General features: G+C 45.0%; 1 protein-coding gene across 4 annotated transcripts in view; it reads right to left on the reverse strand.

Annotated features, from left to right (window-relative positions):
• The window catches only part of ANAPC10 (anaphase promoting complex subunit 10), a 124,643-nt gene that overhangs the window by 72,817 nt on the left and 29,759 nt on the right, over window positions 1-22,067 (reverse strand). For 3 of the 4 annotated variants that reach the window (XM_077476977.1, XM_077476976.1, XM_077476978.1), the window contains one exon: window positions 9,004-9,124. In XM_077476977.1, coding sequence (XP_077333103.1) covers window positions 9,004-9,124 — 121 coding nt within the window. Of the gene's footprint in view, window positions 1-5,183; window positions 5,241-9,003; window positions 9,125-22,067 lie in introns of those variants that run through there. The other variant, XM_077476979.1, reaches the window with a different exon arrangement.

Below are 22,067 nucleotides of genomic sequence, written 5' to 3' on the forward strand. Positions count from 1 at the left end.
CTCTGGGGGTGCCAACCCTTGGATTCGCACTAGGAAACATATGCCCTCCAGACACTATAATATATAGTTCTGGAACCTGGCTCCCTTGCATTAATCAAGGTAGAAATAACTGACCCAGAAAGCACACGTTTCTTAAGAATGTGGGTTTCAATAGCCAAGCCATTAAATTTAGGGTTCGTAAGGTAGGATGGAATATCAGCCCCTGTAAGAGTAGGTCTGGCCGTAGTGGAAGGGACCATGGATCCTCCACTGCCATCTTTACAATTTCTGCATACCATGACCTTCTGGGCCATGCTGGTGCTACCAGAATTATCGGCTTTCTTTCCAGCTCAATTCTGCAAAGAAGTCGAGGCAGCAACTGAATAGTGGGAAATGCATAGATCAGTGAGAACTGATCCCACGGGGTCACCAAAGCATCTGTTCCGCATGCAAGTGGATCCCTTGTCCTGGACACAAGGTTGACTAACTTCATGTTGAATTCTGACACTAGAAGATCTATGTCCGGAGTCCCCCATCTTTGGCAAACAGCCCAAAAAAATGTCGGAGTGAAGAGACCACTTCCCCAGGAATAACTGCTGGCTGGGACTCAGGTAGTCCTCCTGCCAATTCTCTACTCCCAGAATGAAGACTGCCGATAGGCACAGAACATTCCTTTCTGCCAAAGTTAGAATATGGTTCACGTCTGTCTGCGCTGCAAGACTCTTGGTGCCCTCTTGGAGATTGATATAGTCCACGGCTGTGGGATTGTCGGATTGGATCCGGACAGGACAATCCCGTAACCTGAAAGTCCAGGCTTTCTGAGCCAATGGGGATCTGTATGATCACCCCCTGAGCCAGTAATCAGTCTAATGCTCAAAACAGAGATTGCCTTTTCCCTGGATCTTCCCTGGAAAAGTTTGATCTCAGAGAACGAGATAGTGGAAAACTACCATAAAACTACCAAAATAAAAACTCGCGACACCAGCGGTGGAACTACCAGGGTCACAAAGGTCAAACTTGCTATCAGGCCCTGGTATTTTGCCATCGTGGGGGAGCTCCTTGTGATTTCTTGCACTGTGGCCCTGAAGGCTCTAATTACGTCTCTGTGTTTAACCCTTACCCTTCACAAGTGACACTATGCACGGGGAAAACGTTTATTTTCATAAGGCCACAAGTGAAATAAAGCAGCATTAAACCCAAAAAAAAGAATATATAGTAGCTTACCAATATGATGGCTGCACTTTTTTTTTGGGGGGGGGGGGGTTCCCTTCTGTTTTCACCTGGTGATCTGTTTCCCCACTCCCCCATTATGGATGAAGGAGCACAGCAAATAGCAGCATTGCTAATTCCTTTTAGGAAAAGGTTTACATCAGTAGTCATCAACCCTGCCCACTAACAGGCCAGGTTTGCAAGGTAACTGAAATACATCACAGGTGATATCATTTGCTGCTCAGTGATTGCAGTATTCTAGTCTTCATCTCCCCAAGATAATACATAAAACCTGGTCTGTTAGTGGGTTCTGAGGACAGGATTGATGACCACTGGTTTACATAACTAAATCATCGTTGATCATTACAAGCATCCCTGTGAGTGTTGAAAGGCTTATCTTCTCCCTATTCCCAGAGCAATGAGTAACTTCTGCCTCTCAGATAAGTTCCTGCTCACAACATTGATCTTTTTAGCGATCGGGAAGGGGGTTATTCTTCCCAATGATCAGAAGTGCAAGGCACATTCTTCCCATTGACCATCACATTAATGTACTGTGAATTGCAGATTTAGTCATTTTTAGCAGGGATTGCCGGAGACTGGAATGTTAATTCAAGGGTTCATCGGTGTTGAAAAGCTTGAGAAAGGCTGCTGTAAACGAATACATCTGGAAGAGAGTTTGTTCTTTTGAAAAACAGACTTACTAGCTGGATCACCAGATGAAAATAGCAGAAATAAAGCCTAAAAAAGAAAACTATTGCAGCTATCACATGTAAGATTTGGTAAGCTGCAATATCAGAAATGTTTGCATTTGGATTAAAACTGCTTAAAACAGAAGTATGGGACTTTTTTTCCCCCCAAGAATTATACTTACCCAGGTGGATGAAGCATTGGTCCGATGCCCCATTTTTCCCCTACTGGCTCTAAGACTGAGAATTGAGCAATCAAACAATGCTGATCACTCTGTTCCCAAAGCTTTGTGAGCTGCTGCTCTGCGCCCCCTCCCCCAACGCCCACTTGAGCGCTGAGCTGTGGAAGGGGGCAGGAGCGGCTGACCCAGGCTCTGCTGAAAGGTTGAGCCAGGTGCCATTCCATGGTTGTGAGTGGATCCTGACCATATTGTCGGGCTCCTTTCACAGCCTGGACCAGACTTCATATTGTAGAGAACAGCGGCGCTCTTCTGAGTGCAGTATATTAAAAAGATTAAATGATGAATTTATTAAGATAAAAAAATTAAAATAAGAATTAACTCACAGGGTAAGGGTTAAAAAGGCTAGTCACAAGGGGAGGCTTGCTGTGTAGTCCTGATCCAGATAGCCAGCGGCGTGGGGTGCTGCTGCTGTCTCACTAGCTGCAGGGGTTTCTAAGGCTCCGAGTCAAGCTAGCAGTCGGCTCCACGTTGGCTGAGACATCACCGGATGTAGGGCACAGGGCCAGCAGGCATGCGTTCGGAGCGTGCGTGCTCCTTCATCAGGCTGAGGTCTGCTAAAATGGGTCACAGCAGTGCAGAATGCACTGCACTCCTGTGATTCACAGGAGAAGTACAGCCAAACAAGCTTTGGCTGTACTTTTCATTTAAGTTACCTCTCGCAAAATAGCCTTTCCTTTCCCCTGGTCTATTCACAAAAAAGCCCTGCATTTTTTGGTTCACAGAACACAAGGTATTCTGTGAATGGACAAGGGGAGACATGTTCATCCATTCCTCCTTTCAACTGTGAATGTGTGTCGAATATCACATTTACTGGTTAATAAATATGACCATTAACTGGAGCAATCATAAGGAGGTTGTTTGGATTAAAAGACCAAAAACTGAGTACATATTACTAGCCCTTGCCCCACCAGAAGTTAGCTGGAAAGTAGTTGTTAAGCCTGAAGGTTTTTCTACCTTCATGCATTATGCATGAAGGTAACAAACGTCTGTGTGCTGCTCCCTCCTCAGCCCTCCCCCAATACTCACCTAAGCCCCCTCTCGATTCAGCGATGTGCACAGGAGCCTCGTCTGTCCCGGGTCTTTCTCCTCATTTGCTGAGACAGTAAATCACAGCAGTGAGCCAATGAGAGCGTGGGGGTGGGTCAGGGCCCCGGCTCTTTGTGTCTTATTGACACATAGAGCAGGGCTGAGGAGCGAGCATGCAACAATCCCCCCATAGCAAGCGTCTTGCTATTGGGGAAACTGGTCAAGAGGGAGGAGCACCAGTGGGGGGGGGGGGGGACCGTTGAAGGAGAGGATCATGGCAGATAAGTATGACACGTTTATTTATTCTCCTAACACCGAACCTTCAACATCACTTGAAATTGCCCTTTAAATAAAGTCAATTGTGTCTGGCATTTTATAGCTTAAATCCTTAATTGCAGAACTGTTTAAAAACTTGCACCCTGCTGGGAAAAGCAGTCCTATAAAAATGTTATTATCAGTAACCTAAACATACATGCAGACTCTCTAGCTACAAATAGTTTTCAGCCAGACATCACTCACACGGACAGGCACACAGCTGTGTGTACCCAGCTTCCATTTTACCATTTATTTTCATATTCAGCCTACTCAGGAAGAGTCTACATCTTAAAAGGAAAATGCATATAAAGTAAATCCCCTGTGGGCTAGAAATATCACCAAAAAAGCTATTTCGGTTGTGCGCTGTGAGACATGAGTAAACTGAAAATGCTACCAGCACTGCAACAAGTCCTTTTTATTACAAAATGGGAACGCATCTCATCCATGTTATGTGGTCGCAACCTTCCAATGTTTGTATTAGCAATGCATATCAAGTCCCAGCCTAATGTACCTGTCACACATTAAAAAAAAAAAAAACTTTTTATGTTAAACGCAGAAGGGGGCAATGGCAGGCACAACAATGTTTGGATAGCTGGAGACATATTGACATTTTCAAACATGGAGGTCATCTCAGACCAATAAAAATACTATTACACTTGATATTTGCATTTAACACCTTCCTGCAAAAGCATACAGAAATGAACATTAGGATCCAAGTTCGTTTAAAAAAAAAAAGTTATTAAAAACAGAAATGAAGTGGGAGCAAATCAGGACAGAACAGATAAAAACAGATCACAGATAAAACTGCTGTTTGAACAAAGAGTTCTTTTGAACAACAAAGTAAATAAATTTATAGTCATGGGAGTACTGTGATCCCTTTAAGACTCTATTCAAATGGGTGGGACCATCCATTGCATGCTATGGAGCGGTGGGTGTTAACGGACATGTGCAATCGACACCCGCCAACATCTAATCCGATCCGGACTGCTAAAAACAGACAAATGGGGATCTGTTCCCCATTCATCTGGCGGATCAGATGGCCATTGGGTGTAAACATATATGTGGTTCGTTTACATCTGACTGCCCATAGAGGACAGCGGACTGTGTCTGCTTTGCATAAGCATACATGGACCAGGCATCCGCCTGCTTAGCGGGGATCAGCGAACAGATTCACTGCTGAGCAGGCAGAGTCCACCCCATGAGAAAGGGGCCTTAGATGTATTAAAAACTTAAACATATTACTGATTACCTTGCCCACACAACATGAAAAAAACATAAGGCTGAACTCTAGGCAGAGCTGGTATCATCTTGTTGCAGTCCCCATGGAAAGGCTAAAGTGTGAGATGAAGAAGCGGCACAAGGATCCAATCAGTCTGTGTACTGATAAGAAGCAGGCTGAAAGGTGAAGAAGCAGAGTGACAGAGAGATGAGCGTATTACTGCGCTGCTTCTCTTTCTCAATGTCCAGTCCCAGGCTGCAGGTGGTTGAGGATGACATAGAATCATAGGAAGTAGGTTGAATTATTATAGCCATTAGAATGAGGACATCTAGTAGCAGAAAAAAAAGTACAATGGGGGAAATCTCTGGATTGAAGATGAATATTCCAGCAAACGCTGTTTTTTAGTACTTTATCTTTTAAAAGAGCTATTAATTTTTACCTTATTTTTGTTTAGCTCTTCTATAGACACTTGCTGCCTGGCCACAGTATGGCATGGCCAGGGAAGATCATGTACATGTACGTCATCCTGCCTCTTCTGGGTTAGCGGCATGCAGTGCGCTGCTCCTGCAGTAGACACAACAGTTTGTGGCTCCCGATACACAGCCTCTTTGATCGGCTGGGGGACCATGTGATCGCTATGCGGTCACATGATCACAATGTCAACAAAGCTGTTATGAATGAATTTCATTCACAAGAGTCCTGTTTCCAATAATAATTGGCCCACAGCTGTCACATGCTACCTGGGTCATCACAGCACCCTGCACCATGTGATAGCTGTGGGCCAATCACATCACACAATAGCAAATCACAGCTGTAAAGAATGGAACTCATTTGTGACATTTTTATAATATTGCTGTTACAGTGATCATCGGTGTAACTGCGATCAAAGTGTTAGCCAAAAAAATAAAAACAAATCCCTGTTCACCCCCCAGAGTAGTACAGTGTTATGGTGATGTAGTGGTTAAATTTGTTAGAAAGATAGGAAAAGGGGGATCCTTGCAAATTGCAGAAAAGGGATTCTGGTGCCAAATCATAATTGTATATCAGATGTGACATGGCTATTGAACCCTACAAAGTAGAAAAATGTCTTAGCAGCAAAATATTTTCTGATGGATCCAATTAAAGAATGAAAAACACTTCACAAACTGCCCTACCACACTTGCTGTTTATCTTCTAGTTTATTTGTGTGTCAACAATCAAGCTGGAAAGAAAAGAAGCATGTATTATCCTCTGGCTGTTCTGACCTATGATTACATAATAAAATCTTTTCCTGCATGTGGTAGGTCCAAGGGAATTTTAAAATAAACAGAATTTTTAGTCATCTGAAAGGCAAATAGCAGTAGAAACACTCTACCTATAGTAAGATTTAGGGACTATGCCGTTAAGATTGCATTCACACTTCAGCGTTTTGAATCAGGGGTAGATTTGCCGCGATTCTGCCCACGATTTTAAAGCATCGATGAGCGAATGAAAAATAGCGGGACTCCCATTTGAGCGACACCTAAAATTGCATTGTGGGTCTGCCGCGATAAATCGCACTGCAATCGCGGCAACCTGCATCATGTGAAGCATGTCGCCCAAAAAAAAAAGTTCAGCAGCTACTTTTGGGGCGACATCATTCACGTGATGTGGGTTGCCGCGATTGCAGTGCGATTTATAGCGCGGCAGACCCGCAACGCAATTTTAGGTGTCATTCAAATCAATAGAATCTCAAATCTGGAGTCCTATAATTTGTCAATCACACATCAGCGCATTCAAATCACGGGCAGAATGGAGGCAAATCTGCCCGCGATTCAAAATGCTAAAATGTGAATGCAGTCTAAAAACATTTTTAACATTTCCACATAGCATGCAACTGTTCTGTCCTGGAAGGGGACAGTGGAGGAAAACGTGCCATAGTTAAAGTTAGTCAGGTTGAAGAAAGGCAAACTAGTTCAACCAATAGCAAAAAAAAAAAAAAAATCGAAATAAAAAACCTCCATATAAACAATCTTTCACCCACAGTTGTACCAGAGGGAGCCAAAAATGCCCCCCCCCCCAACAAAGCATGGTCCAATTTGCTCGAGCAGAGAAAAAAAATCCTTCTTGATGCCTCAGGAAGCAACTGGATATTCGCTGGATCAACTATTCTAGGCGTTATTGCTTATAAAATGTTATTGGTTATTATATATTTTTTCAGGAGTCCTTCATCGATGGCCTCAGCACTTATGGTCACCCTTACTACTTCAATTTCTGGAAATCTGTCTCCCCTGGATGATTTTCTTGCTGGAAGGCAGGCCACTCACACCACCTCAGCTGCCGTTGGAGATGCCCCCCTTTGGGGGTCCCCGATCTACAGTGCCACACATTTATTATATAGTCATCCTTGTAAGTATGGTAGAGAGTGGAGTTTTTATATTTTATTTTAATTTCATTAATTTAATTTTATGATTTTTCTTTTTTCCTTGGGTAGGATCAGACCATACAGCAACTCCCTTCTATTATATTTGTTATTGAACTCATGCGCATGCTCCTGAAGAGTTGATCAATCTACGAAATGCATAGAGCTATTATATACCCTGTCCCTATGATTCAATTGATATCTGTCAGTATGTATAATTTTTTATATTAATCGTTTATAATCATGTGGCAACCCATCTATATTGTATGTATAGATATAAATTTTTATGAATTGTACCAGTTATTATAATTGTATTGGATGTACACTTACTCATGATTATGCGTTTGTATGTTAATTTATATAATAAACTGAATTCTTTATACCTATGTGCTTCATTCAAAGTCCCAATCCCCTTCCCCCTTTTTTTGACATATAGATAGGGGTGGAGGCAATTGACTTTACCAGGTCACCGCCTCATATAAAGTCCCAACTGTTCTCCTTTTCCCACAGTGATTAGTCGTGAAGACAGGTCTTGGTGCGGTCACTCCAGCAATTTTATTATCTGAGAGACTTTTAGGCTAGACAAGGTTACACTTTAATGACATCACTGATCCCAAAATTAAAACTTAAAAAGTGCAAGTTTCCCTTTATAGAAGATCTTTAACCCTCTCACTGGATGCTCTCCCCACCTCCCTGGTCCCTACTGTACTTACCTTCAATGATCCTGAGCTCTCAAGGCTCCTGGCAAGTCACTCCAACGGTCTGCAGATTTGAAATCCCCGCTACATTCCCTCCTCTCCGCCTAGCACTACCAGTACTGGCCAGACTATTTCGGATCATCAGCTCCGTCCTTGTGATGCAGTTACAGATTGTCTGTAAAGGTGAATGCTTTCAGCCCACGTTCACACTGAGTGCCAGTTTGAAATTGTGCGAATTCAACTGACTTTGCACGATTTCAAACTGGCATTTCAGTCCAACTTCTGGTGGGATCGGACAGACATCTGTGCGGGTTCATGCAAAGATGTCTATTCAAATTGCCCCCGAAGTCGCCAAAAGAAGTGTGGGGAACTACTTTTGGGAATCGTTGTGGTGCCGCAAAAGTCAGCGATACACCGATTCAGATGGTGCCGTTGCCAGCAACAGGGGGAGATTTGACATGTCAAAACGGCCTGATGTGAACGTGGGCTAAAGCGCAGATCGCCCAGTAATTAGCTAGACCACAAAAATACTTGTAATACTGGACAAAGATATCATTTATAAATAATGAGAAAACAATTCAAAATCATTTCACACTAAGCTCACTTCAAAACCAGATATAAAAAAATAAAAAAGTCATAACCCTGCTGTCGGCACTTTTGATCTTTGCCGTCTATCAGAACCACACTGGCCAGTGAATCTTCTGTATCTATTAATTTGACATGTATCAGATGACTGCGTCCCCTGCTGCATCACTGAGACACAGTAGTGACATAGTGGCTAAGATGGCCAAGCTAAAGGTTAAGTGTATACATTTTTTTACATGGTACTTTTTAAATTAATGACAAAAAATGCTGCCACAGGTCACCTTTCATTCTGTGAAAACCAGTTGCCTGGCTTCAGGCGGATCAATGTATTGAAACAAGAGTTTGGATGTCATTGGCTGCGTTATTATTCTGAGTTAGTGATGAAAACATATTGAAGCCAGAGAAAGCCAGGCAACTGGGTCAGCAAAGGCAGTCTTTGTATTTCTTTCAGCACAGGTTTCCTTTAAAACAAGGGAAAAAAAATGATTCAGGGAAACTGGATGCACTGAAAATAGTTACACAATCAGGAAAAGATCCAAACCGCATGATGTCAACCTGGAAATAGTTAAAGTTTACAAATTTAACAACCCATAACTTACAGTGCTAAATACTGAAACCAATTTGACTTTGTTCGGTAAAAGAAAAACATACAAAATCAACCTACCCGAATCTCTTGAAGGTTGTGGAAGTTGTTGCCCACTCTGACCGAGATTTTACTTGGTGTGTAGCTTTCGTCTGACTTGTAATCAGCGTAAATGCATAAAGCTTTCACGGTAGTCTTTCTTCTATAAGCCAGAAAAACAAAAACACACACAGCAAGAGAACCACAATGAAAGCTCATCAAAATGTTTTTGCTGCACTTTTAAAAGTTGGGCAATGTAAGCTTTATGCCTGAAATAATTTGCAAAGGTTTGGCACACACTTACATACATAAACAAGATTCACCAAACAATAAACTACAGGAAGCCTCAAGTGTAGCATTTTGCAAACCACAGATCAAAACAGTAATTTAAGATTCAACCATATTTTGTCAATTGAAAATGCACATAATGCAGCTCATTGGTGAATGAGATACAGTTATTCCATTATGTAAATCGCTGTGCGAACGGTCGGCGCTATATAAATCCTTAATAATAGTTATGAAACCATTGGATCCTTTTCACAATGATGTTTATTGGCAAGCGCTTAAAGAATAGAAGTGAGTATGATTCTAATACACATAGGATAAGTTCACTTATAAAAAAAAAAATAATAATAATAAAATGCACCTTTTTAAAGGTAAAAAGGGGAAAGCACTGCGCCAGTGATCAGCAGATTGCCGATGCCATGCAGGTCTCCTGGAGACTGTCACTGTGAGCTGTCTGCCCTGTAATCCTCTCTGACCAGGCAGTTTCACACTGACAGGAAGACTCAATGAACTAGCACAGAGCGGTGATAGTTCATTGAAAATTACAAGCCGACAATCACAAAGCATGTCGGGACTTGTAGTTCATTCATGCACAGAAATCTGTGTCGGTGGAGGCCCAGCTAGTATGGAGAACTTCTCCCCGTACTGCTGTCACAGGGAGAGAAAGCAGCAGGAGCGGCTGCAGCAGTTGGAACATGTAACATGTTCCTAAAGGTGAACTTATCCTTTAAATAAACAGGTCCACTTTAGCAACTGTGACTTGGAAAAGCAATTTTCACAGTAACCAAATTCATTTTGCGTTTAGGTTTCTAACTAGTATAACTGCCCATTACAATGTCTACACGTTTGATCTTAAAGCGGGGTTCCACCCTAAAGTGGAACTTCCACTCATCGGAACCCTCCCCCCCTCCGGTGTCACAGTTGCCACCTTTCAGGGGGGAGGGGGGTGCAGATACCTGTCTAAGACAGGTATTTGCACCCACTTCCAGGCACAAACTCCCACGGGAGTCTATGCTGTTTCCTGTCCCGCCACGCTGTGTACTGGGGCACACACGGATCCCAGAGACAGCACGGACCATTCCCACTGCGCTGCGCGACTCGCGCATGAGCAGTAGGGAATCGGGAAGTGATGCCGCAACGCTTCACTTCCCGATTCCCTCACCGCGATTGGCAGCGGCAGCAGCCGATCGATCGGTCTCGGCTGCCGACACCGCTGGACCCTGGGACAGGTGAGTGTCCATTTATTAAAAGTCAGCAGCTGCAGTATTTATAGCTGCTGGCTTTTAATATGTTTGTTTCCAGTGGAATCCCTCTTTAAGGTTACTTTTCTTAAAGTAGTACTAAAGGCTAGGAACATTTTACCTTAAAAAAAAGAACTAGAGGCAAAACTTTTTTTTTTTTTACTAGAGCAAAAGGAGGATTATAACCAGTCATTTTTTTTTCTGTGTCCCATTATGGAGATTTCCCTGCACTTCCTGTCCCATAGCAAAACAGGAAGCGAGAAGAAATCCCTGCAAATTAAAAGGAATTTGTTGGGGACCCCCAGGTCACCAGAACTAGTGTCCCTATTAGAAGATCTCCCATCTATTACTTTTCTGGGGATAACCAAACATTTTGGATTTTGTTTTACTTTCACCTTTCAATGTTAATGGTAAATAGGACAAATATGGTGAACCACCTTAATGAGGGGTCAGACAGCAATTAAAACTGACATGCCTTCTAAACCCTCCCCATTCCATCCTAAACGAAAAAAAAAAAAAAAGTGTGCAGTGGTAATTTCATAGAAAAAAAATATGTTGAACAAATCAACACTATTCTAGTCAACTAAAATTGAATTTTAGTCAAAAGATGACTAAAACTAAATTGAAATTTGACATCGAAATGAACACTGGTTATATATCACAAGGGCTAAATCTGTGTCTGTAGTGCATGTTCAAAACTTAATACCATAAATAACGTTATTCGATTTTTACTCCAGGAGTATGTAATGAGTTTGTTGTAAATTGCTTAAATAATGCATTACAATTTAACTATACCGATTAGATTTTAGTTGACTAAAATCATTTTAGTCGACTAAAATGTACTGGAGATTTTAGTCAACTAAAATATTATTTAAAACAGCATTTTAGTCAAAAGACTATGGGGGTTACATCCAAGTGCACTTGGAAATAAAGTTGCTGTAGATCCGAGGGGGACATGCAAGGAAAATAAAAAACAACATTTTAGCTTGCACATGATTGGATGATAAAATCAGCAGAGCTTCCACTCATTTCAGATCTATCCCTCAGATTTAGAGAGACTACACTTCCAAGTGCACTTGCAGTGCAAAGTGGATTTGCCTTTCGTAAATAACGCCCAAATTTGACATCAAAATGAACATGGTCAGTGTGGCCAAACTCACATGTGAGAGAGAGAGAGAGAAAGAGAAAGAGAAAGAGAAAGAGAAAGAGAAAGAGAAAGAGAAAGAGAAAGAGAAAGAGAAAGAGAAAGAGAAAGAGAAAGAGAAAGAGAAAGAGAAAGAGAAAGAGAAAGAGAAAGAGAGAGAGAGAGAGAGAGAGAGAGAGAGAGAGAGAGAGAGAGAGAGAGAGAGAGAGAGAGAGAGAGAGAGAAAGAGAAAGAGAGAGAGAGAGAGAGAGAGAGAGAGAGAGAGAGAGAGAGAGAGAGAGAGAGAGAGAGAGAGAGAGAGAGAGAGAGAGAGAAAGAGAAAGAGAGAGACTGACTCTCCTCTCTGCCTCCCTTAAAGTGGTTGCAAACCCTTACAAACCACTTTGACCTACAAGTAAGCCTAGATTGAGGCTTACCTGTAGGTCCAAGAAATATCTCCTAAACCTACACGGTTTAGGAGATATTTGCCAAAATACAGGCACCGCTGTCTACGGCGCATGCTTCAAAAACTTTACTTCAAAATTACCGTCCCATTTTGCTGCCTAATGTGGATATAAAAATACTGGCAAATCACCTGAAACATCTTACACCCCATATTATCCATCTGGACCAAACAGGATTTATTGTGGGCCGCGAGGCAAGGGATAATTCCCTCAGGGCTATTTACCTTATTCATTGGACTTGTAGATATCAGGACCCCAATACCATACCTGATCCTATTGACAGAAAAAAGCATTCGATCATGTAGATTGGACCTACCTTAGGGCAGTCCTGGTGACCCTGGGGTTGGGATCAAACATGTTATCATGGATCATGGCCCTGTACTCAGCCCCTAGTGCCCAGGTCAAGGTCAATGGTCTTTTTGCCCCCAGGTTCTCCATCAAGAATGTCACGAGGCAGGGGTGCCCCCTTACGCCTCTTCTTTTTGATTTGGTTCTTCAACCTCTTTTACACACTGTGAGGGTGAACCCAGATATTAAAGGACTGAAGGTGGGCAACACTGAGCATAAACTGTCCGCTTATGCAGATGTGCTTTCACCTTACGGATCCACTTGTTTCAATCCCTAACCTGATGCAAAAACTCCAGTGTTTTGGGGCACTTTCAAATTTTAAAATAAAATGTCAATTGCCTATCCAATTACCTTCTCTCCTAGTAAGCAGCCTGCAAACAGCTTTCCCTTTTACCTGGGCCAAATCCTCTTTGAAGTATCTGGGTATTCAGCACGCTGACAGCTTTGACACCCTATATTGCTAATAATTACCCCTTGCTGTTGGCCACAATTAGGCAGGATTTAGCCTAATGGAATAAGATAGCCTTCACTTGGGTGGGACGGGTAAACATTATAAAAATGAATATCCTCCCAGGGATACTTTTCTACATGCAGATGGTGCCTGTACCCCTGCCCAGATGTTTCTTCACCCAACTTACCAGCATGTTAACTAGGTTGTGTATAATGCGTGGAGACCACAAATCGCATTGAGTGCTGCGGCGCGCAAAAAAAAAAAAGGTGGTCTGGGAATTCTGGATATTCAGAGGTATTACAGGGCCTGAACTGGTGTTTTCATACTCAATCCAAGCTCTGGGTAAACTTGGAAAAGTGTATGGCGGACAGAAATTAGTCTTACTTCCCGTGGCTGGTCCTGGAGCACAGGGGGTTCTCAGACAGCACTTCTCCTTTGACAACCCATGTTGTTAAGAGTTTGGGATTGGAATAATCAGATGAAGGACCTGGCCACCCCGGTGTTTCCATTGGCGTGGAGTGGCTACATAGGGTGAATAAGATCAGGGACGCAGGAGGACTGGATAGCAACTTGTAAGGGTACACTCGAACGCTTCACCAGCATGTGGGCTAGATCACGTTTCTGACCCAAGGTTAGTTTCCTCTAGTTTGGATTTGGCGCTTCTGGAACTGGCGGAAACCTCCCTTAGACAACAAATGCATTCTCAGCAGCAGAGAGCTAGAGTCTTTTCTCGGCATAGGAATGTCTTTCCTCTATTCCACGTTACCACCTTCCTTACATCAGCGGACATTGGTGCGAGCCACTGGATTAACAGTGAACATTTTAGGTATGCGCCTGATTTTTCTTTCCCCTTTGTTCTCATTTGGATGCTTACAATGTTTTTCCTTCTTCTGAATGTTTGTTTTTTAAAGTGCATAAGATTGACATACTGACCTAATGTTTTGCCACGGTAGGCAAGGCCACCTCTCTTGAGGATGAGCCCATTCCTTTTTTTTTTCTCAGCACTTACATATCTGTGTGTGGCCCTTGCGATGGTGGTCTGTTGGGGGCCATTTTGGCCCCCTCTCTCAACGTCAGGGCCAGATGGGCCACATTGTTGACAACTTAGCACTCTGTCTTTGACAGTCCAGGATTGGCTCCAGAACCTGTTATTTTTCAAGTTTTAGGTCTATGCTTATGCCCTTAAGGTTGCTGCTACCTCCTAACGGAGAGTGCATTAATAGTATGTTGATATATTTTGTGTGCTTACATATATTATACATGTCCTTGGTATTGTCTATTTTTACACTCGTGGAAATGTTTAATGTGACATGTTTACTTTGTTCTGCATAAATAAAGATTATATTAAAAAAAAAAAAAATTCAGGTCTCTAGGAACCTTTATTGAAATCAATTTACCTAAGGGTAATGGAAAAACTGCCTTACACACTGGTAGTCAGAAGGAAAAATAAATCCCTTACAGAGGTGGTCAAAAGGTCACCCTTACAGATAGCTAAAAAGACTATTGGTTGCAGGCTGCTGACTTTGTCAAGTGATGTTAGTCCTGGGACTATGGAGGCAACATCAAATGGAAGGTCAATCACAAACAGCTAAAGGAACCCCTAGCAACCTCTGGAAGAACCCTAGGGTTTCACAGGACTGAGAATAGCCAATGTACCGTATGCACTGAAAACATGAATCTCATTCACTTATCTATGGTGTCCTTGGTGTACATGGTGACAACTTAGGAACTCATCCAAATAGTCCCAAAGTGTCACTTTATTGTTTCCTTTGCATTTTTAAGAAAAATAGTATGACTCTCATTGGATGGCTTTGAAAAAGGGAAGGCATTACCAATTCCTATGCCCTGTAACTTAGGGTGAATTTTATTCATGCCTCCAGATCTACTGTAAGAACTATCCAGTCCAGAAAAAAAAAAAACTTGCTGTAGGAATTCATGATAGCTAAGCCATTTTCACTGCAGCTCCTGATGTGGGCAAATAGCTAATAGCACAATGTCCTTGTCAATCAGTGTACAAAGGAGTGAATAGATAAGCCCTATGATCACTATAAATTATTATAAATTGCTAGATTGTCAATCAGTCACCAACCCATGCATTGGTACTTGGGAGTGTAGGATTCGGCCCTGATGTATTAGAGATCATTGTTTATTAGGAGTATTCAATGTGGAGTCTTGCACTGTATTTACTGCATGGCAGCCCCAAATGGCTCTTTGGCCATAAATAGCTGTGAGGATTGCAGTTACCCCACACAAACACATGGGTCACAACAGATGTAATGGAGAATGCAGGAAAACCTATAGCACATAAAAGTCTAGGGATGTGGAATGTGCTCAGGTCCAGGCCACCGTTTTTTTTGAAGAAAGGAGTTTTGGGACTTTCCTGTTTTCTTCCTTGCAGATAGGTTAGCATTGGACATCAACTGCTGAACATGCTAGGTTATTTACAGCTCTGCTATTGCAAGGCATAGTTAAAAATAATAAGTTGCATTAGAGCTGTATGCAAGGACAATCCAATAATATACTCCTGCATAAGCATACAATATCTCTGTCCACAAGCAGCTACTGTGATAACTCACAATGTACATAATAACCTGCAGAAGTGCGATACCAATTGACATCTAGACAATAGGATCTTGTATTTACCTGGGAGTCTGCCCCCAATGCCATACATATCCAAAATACACGCACCCATACCTATGACTTTTCCCACATCAGAATGGTGTTATGGCAGCTACGTGCATGTTCTGTATATAGTTCACCTGGAAAGTATTCACAGCGCTTCACTTTTTTCCACATTTTTTTATGTTACAGCCTTATTTCAAAATGGATAAAATTCTGTATTTTCCTCAGAATTCTACAAACAATACCCCATCATGACAGCAAGAACGACGTTTGTTTGAAAATTAAAAAACGAAAAAAATCACATGTACATAAGTATTCACAGCCTTTGCTCGATAGTTTGTTGAAGCACCTTTGGCACAATTATGGCCTCAAGTCTTTTTAAATATGATGCTACAAGCTTGGCACACCTATTTTTGGGCTGTTTCTTCCATTCTTCTTTGCAGGACTCCTTAAGCTCCATCAGGTTGGATGGGGAGCTTTGGTGCCATTTTCAGATCTCTCCAGATGTCCAATCGGGTTCAAGTCTTGGCTCTGGCTGGGCCACTCAAGGACATTCACAGTGTTGTCCCATAGCCAATCCTTTGTTGTTTTGACTGTGTGCTTAGGGTCATTGTCTTGTTGGAAGAGGAACTCTAGCCCCAGTCTGAGGTCCAGAGCACTGTGGAGCAGGTTTTCATCAAGGCTGTCTCTGTACATTGCTGCATTCATCTTTCCCTCAATCCTGACTAGTCTCCCAGTTCCTGCTGTTGAAAAACATCCCCGCAGCATGATTCACCACCATGATTTACTGTTGGGATGGTATTGGCCAGATGATTAGCAGTGTCTGGTTTCCTCCAGACATGACGCTTCCCATTCAGGCCAAAAAGAGTTCAATCTGGTTTTCATCAGACCAGAGAATTTTGTTTCTCATGGTCTAATGCCGCATACACACGATCAGAGTTTTCTTCGGAAAAAACTTGGATGGTTTTTCTGACGGAATTCTGCTCAAGCCTGGCTTGCATACACACGGCCACACAAAAGTTCTCTGAACTTTTGACCGTCAAGAAGGCAGTGACGTACAGCACTATGACAAGCCGAGAAAATTAAGTTCAATGTTTCCGAGCATGCATCGAATTGAATCCGAGCATGTGTAGCAATTTTGCACGTCAGAATTGCTACAGACGATCGTAATTTCCAATCTGAACTTTTTCCGCCAGAAAAATAGAGAACCTGCTCTCAGTCTTTTGCTGTCGGAAATTCCGATCGTGTGTACGGGGCATAAGTCTTTCAGGTGCCTTTTGGCAAACTCCAGGAGGGCTGTCACGTGCCTTTTACTGAGGTGTGGCTTCCATCTGGCCACTCTACCATACAGGCCTGATTGTTAGAGTGCTGCAGAGATGGTAGTTCTTCTGGAAGGTTCTCCTTCCTTCACAGAAAAGCACTGGAGCTCTGTCAGGCCGCGTACACACGGGCGGACTGTTCGCCCAACCTTGTTCGGCAAACAGTTTCATCAAACAGTCCGCTCAAAATTTGCATGAGCGGACTTGCCCACACACGAGCGGACTGTTTGACGAACAAGGTTGGGCAAACAGTTCGCTCAACTTTTGAAATGAACGGACTCGCCCACGTAAGGCGGAGGCAAATCCGCCCATTTCGAGCGCGTGTACAGGTAGGCGGGGCCCGCGAAGGAGACGTCGCGGGCTCCGCCGCCTGGAATGGGCTTAAAGGGGAACCCCAACGCCGAAAAAAATCGGCGTGGGGGTTCCCCCCAAGTCCACACCAGACCCTTGCCCGAGCACGCTACCCGGCCGGCCAGGAAAGGGGGGCGAGCGAGCGCGCCCCCCCTCCTGAGCCGTACCAGGCCGCGTGCCCTCAACATGGGGGGTGCCTTGGGGAAGGGGGGGCCGCGCGGCCCCCCCACCCCAAAGCACCTTGTCCCCATGTTGATGAGGACAAGGGCCTCTTCCCGACAACCCTGGCCGTTGGTTGTCGGGGTCTGCGGGCGGGGGGCTTATCGGAATCCGGGAGCCCCCTTTAAGAAGGGGGCCCCGGATACCGGCCTCCCACCCTATGTGAATGAGTATGGGGTACAATGTACCCCTACCCATTCACCTGTGAACTAAAGTACAATAAAAAACACAACACAGAGAAAAAATATTTTATTGCACAGCTCCGGGGGTCTTCGGGGGTCTTCTCGCCGGACTCCTCCGCTATGTGTGTGTAGCTCTTTTGCTAGCGGAGGAGTCCGGCTTTCTTCCTCCCCGCCGCCGGCCTCTTCTCCCGACTTCGGGGGTCTTGTCCCCCTCTTCGGTTCTTCTGCCGGGCCACCGCGCCTGGTCCGGTGGCCCGGTCTTCTGTCGCCGTCTTCCGTTCTTCTGTCGCCGCCTTCGGTTCTTCTGCCGGGCCACCGCGCCTTCTTGTAGCTCTTTTACAGGCGGTGGCCCGGTCTTCTGTCGCCGCTGTCGTCGCCGCCGCCTTCCGTTCTTGTTCTTCTTCTTCTCCTGGAGATGTTGACTCGACGAGCTCTCCGGCCGGAATGCCAGGGACACGCTCCGCTGCCACTTATATAGTGACAATGGGGCGGTGTCACATGGTATATGTCACATGGGTTGGTCACATGGGTTGATGTCACATGGGGACTATGACATCGTAAGGGGGCGGGGTCACCATGTGACCAACCCATGTGACATATACCATGTGACACCGCCCCATTTTCACTATATAAGTGACCGCACAGCGCGGCTCTGGCATTCCGGCCGGAGAGCTCGTCGAGTCAACATCTCCAGGAGAAGAAGAAGAACAAGAAGAAGAACAAGAACGGAAGGCGGCGGCGGCGGCGACGACAGCGGCGACAGAAGACCGGGCCACCGCCTGTAAAAGAGCTACAAGAAGGCGCGGTGGCCCGGCAGAAGAACCGAAGGCGGCGACAGAAGAACGGAAGACGGCGACAGAAGACCGGGCCACCGGACCAGGCGCGGTGGCCCGGCAGAAGAACCAAAGAGGGGGACAAGACCCCCGAAGTCGGGAGAAGAGGCCGGCGGCGGGGAGGAAGAAAGCCGGACTCCTCCGCTAGCAAAAGAGCTACACACACATAGCGGAGGAGTCCGGCGAGAAGACCCCCGGAGCTGTGCAATAAAATATTTTTTCTCTGTGTTGTGTTTTTTATTGTACTTTAGTTCACAGGTGAATGGGTAGGGGTACATTGTACCCCATACTCATTCACATAGGGTGGGAGGCCGGTATCCGGGGCCCCCTTCTTAAAGGGGGCTCCCGGATTCCGATAAGCCCCCCGCCCGCAGACCCCGACAACCAACGGCCAGGGTTGTCGGGAAGAGGCCCTTGTCCTCATCAACATGGGGACAAGGTGCTTTGGGGTGGGGGGGCCGCGCGGCCCCCCCTTCCCCAAGGCACCCCCCATGTTGAGGGCACGCGGCCTGGTACGGCTCAGGAGGGGGGGCGCGCTCGCTCGCCCCCCTTTCCTGGCCGGCCGGGTAGCGTGCTCGGGCAAGGGTCTGGTGTGGACTTGGGGGGAACCCCCACGCCGATTTTTTTCGGCGTTGGGGTTCCCCTTTAAGCCCATTCCAGGCGGCGGAGCCCGCGACGTCTCCTTCGCGGGCCCCGCCTACCTGTACACGCGCTCGAAATGGGCGGACTTTCCGAGCGGGAACAGTCCGCTCATTTCGAAAGTACAGCGGACAGGCCCACACACGGGCGGACTGTTCGCTCAAACACAGTTTCAGCGGACAGTTTTTCGGAATTTCCGAAAGACTTTGTCCGTCCAACTGTCCGCTGAAACTGTCCGCTGAAAGCCCACACACGAGCGGACTGTCCGCCCAAACACTGTTCAGCGGACAAGGTTGGGCGAACAGTCCGCCCGTGTGTACGCGGCCTTAGAATGATCATTGGGTTTTTAGTCAGGGGGGTGACCAAGGCCCTTCTCCCCCGATTGCTCAGTTTGGCCGGGCGGCCCACTCTAGGAAGAGCCTTGGTGGTTCCAAACTTCTTCCATTTACAGATGATAGAGGCCAGTGTGCTCATTAGAACCGTCAAAGCTGCAGACATTTTTCTGTACCCTTCCCCAGATCTGTGCATCGATACAATCCTGTCTGAGGTCTACAGACAGTTCCTTGGACTTCATGGCTTGGTTTGTGCTCTGACATGCACGGTTAATTGTGGGACCTTATATAGACAGGCGTGTGCCTTTCCAAATCACGTCCAATCAACTGAATTTACCACAGGTGGACGCCAATCAAGTTGTAGAAACATCTCAAGGAAATCAGTGGAAACAGGATGCACCTGAGCTCAATTTTGAGTGTCATGACAAAGGCTGTGAATACTTATGTACATGTGATTTTTTTGTTTTTTATTTTTAATAAACTGGCAAAGATTTCAAACAAACTTCTTTCACATTGTCATTATGGGGTATTGTTTGTAGAATTTTGAGGAAAATAATAAATGTAATCCATTTTGGAATAAGGCTGTAACATAACAAAATGTGGAAAAAGTGAAGATCTGTGAATACTTTCTGGATGCACTGTAGCAGCCCATACACTCCCAGTTAAGACCCCTTTCACACCACCCCGCAACTTGCGTCGGCGGTAAAACGCCGCTATTTTTAGCGGCGTTTTACCGCCGGATTTGGGGCGCATTTCGGCCGCTAGCGGGACGCTTTTACCCCCCGCTAGCGCCCACGAAAGGGTTAAAACCGCAATAGCGGCGTTTTGCCGGCGGCATTACAGCGCTGCCCCATTGATTTCAATGGGCAGCAGCGGTGGAGGAGCGGTAAACACACCGCTCCTTCACCGCTTCAAAGAAGCTGCTGACAGGACTTTTTTCTGACGTCCTGCCAGCGCACCGCGATGGTGCAGCTTCTTTAGGGCATTTTGCAGGCGCTATTTCTAACGCTATAGCGCCTGCAAAACGCCCTGGTGTGAAAGGGGTCTAAATGCAATACTAAGCAGCAAGGAGCTGGGTAAATTAGGAATATGACTAATTTAAAAATCCCAGGTGCCCAGGTAATGTTTAAAATCTGACTCGACTCTAGGACCATGGGGTGTATTGTGATACTGATGTGAGGTAAAGTGGAGATCCACCCAAAAGGGGATGCTCCGGTTGTTTGCACCCTACCCCCCCCCCCCCCCTCCATCCACTGCTACATTTTACACTTTTGTGAGGGGAAAGGGGGGAGCGAGTACCTAGACTCAATTGATGGTCTATAAAAAGGGTGTCTCATTACCAAGGTGTCACAAAAGAAACATCTCACGATGGGTAAAAGTGAAGAGCTCTCTCAAGACCTTCGCAACCTTATTGTTGCAAAGCATACTGATGACATTGGTTACAGAAGGTTTTATAAACTTCTGAATGTTCCAGTGAGCACTGTTGTGGCATTAATCCGGAAGTGGAAAGAACATAATTTTACCAAGAACAGGCCACGACCAGGTGCTCCTTGCAAGATTTTTGACAGAGTAGTAAAAAGAATTATCAGAAGAGTTATACAAGATCCAAGGACCACTTGTGGGGAGCTTCTGAAAGACCTGAAATTAGCAGGTACATTTGTTTTAAAGAAAACAATAATTCTATGCATGACATGAAGATAAAAAAAACCTTTGTATACACAGCAGCCCCCCCTCCCCCTCCCCCCAGCCCCTCTAATATTTACCTGAGCCCCATCTTGATCCAGCGATGTTGCACTAGAGACTCGCCTGTCCGGGACTCTGCCTCCTGATTGGCTGAGAAAAAGTAAGTGAGTCAATGAGGAGAGAGAGAGAGGGGGTAGAGTCATGGTTCCATGTCCGAATGGACACACAGAGCAGCAGCTCGGCTTGGGTGCCCCCATAGCAAGCTGCTTGCTGTGAGGGCACTTGGCACCAGCGAGGGACCCCGAAAAGAGGAGAATCTGTGCTGCTCTGTGCAAAACCACTGCACAGAGCAGGGAAGTAGAACATGTTTGTCATTTAAAAAACAAAACAAACAAAAAAAAAACACAAGGACTTTAATATCACTTTAAGTACATATCTTCATCTAGCCCACACTTAAGTGGAAGACAGAGGTCTTAACGAGCCCAGACCTAGTGGTAAATTAATGCTACTGACACCCTAGAAATGCAACTAGTACAATCAGAAGTCCCCGTTCACATGGGGGAGATTTGACATGTCAAATTGCAGCCTATTGCCGGCAACGGCACTGTCCCAACTCGTGCGAAGCCGACTTTGTGGCACTGCACCGATTTCCGAAAGTAGTTCCTGCACTACTTTTGGCGACTTCCAGGGTGATTTCTTTAGACATCTGTGCATGAACCCGCACAGATGTCTTTCAAATTGCCTCCGAACTCGCACTAAAATGCGGGTTTGAAATCGGGTGAGTTCAGCTGAACTTGCATGATTTCAAACCCACCTTCAGTGTGAACAAGGGCTTCATAAGGGTTTTTCTATGCAACACTTGCATAGAGGTTTCGTCCAGGATCCAAATTTTATGCATCTACGTCAGCCTAAGTGAAGGCCATTTCCTAGGACCAATGGCCATTTCCTAGGACCAATTACAGCACAGTAGAACCCCCTAGGTCACCTCTCCTTGTTGCAAAAAAAGCAAAAAGG

This window comes from Lithobates pipiens, unplaced genomic scaffold (genome assembly GCF_037356315.1).
Source record: "Lithobates pipiens isolate NorthernLeopardFrog02 unplaced genomic scaffold, aLitPip1_a1.2 Scaffold_13, whole genome shotgun sequence".
In the NCBI taxonomy this organism is placed as follows: domain Eukaryota; kingdom Metazoa; phylum Chordata; class Amphibia; order Anura; family Ranidae; genus Lithobates; species Lithobates pipiens.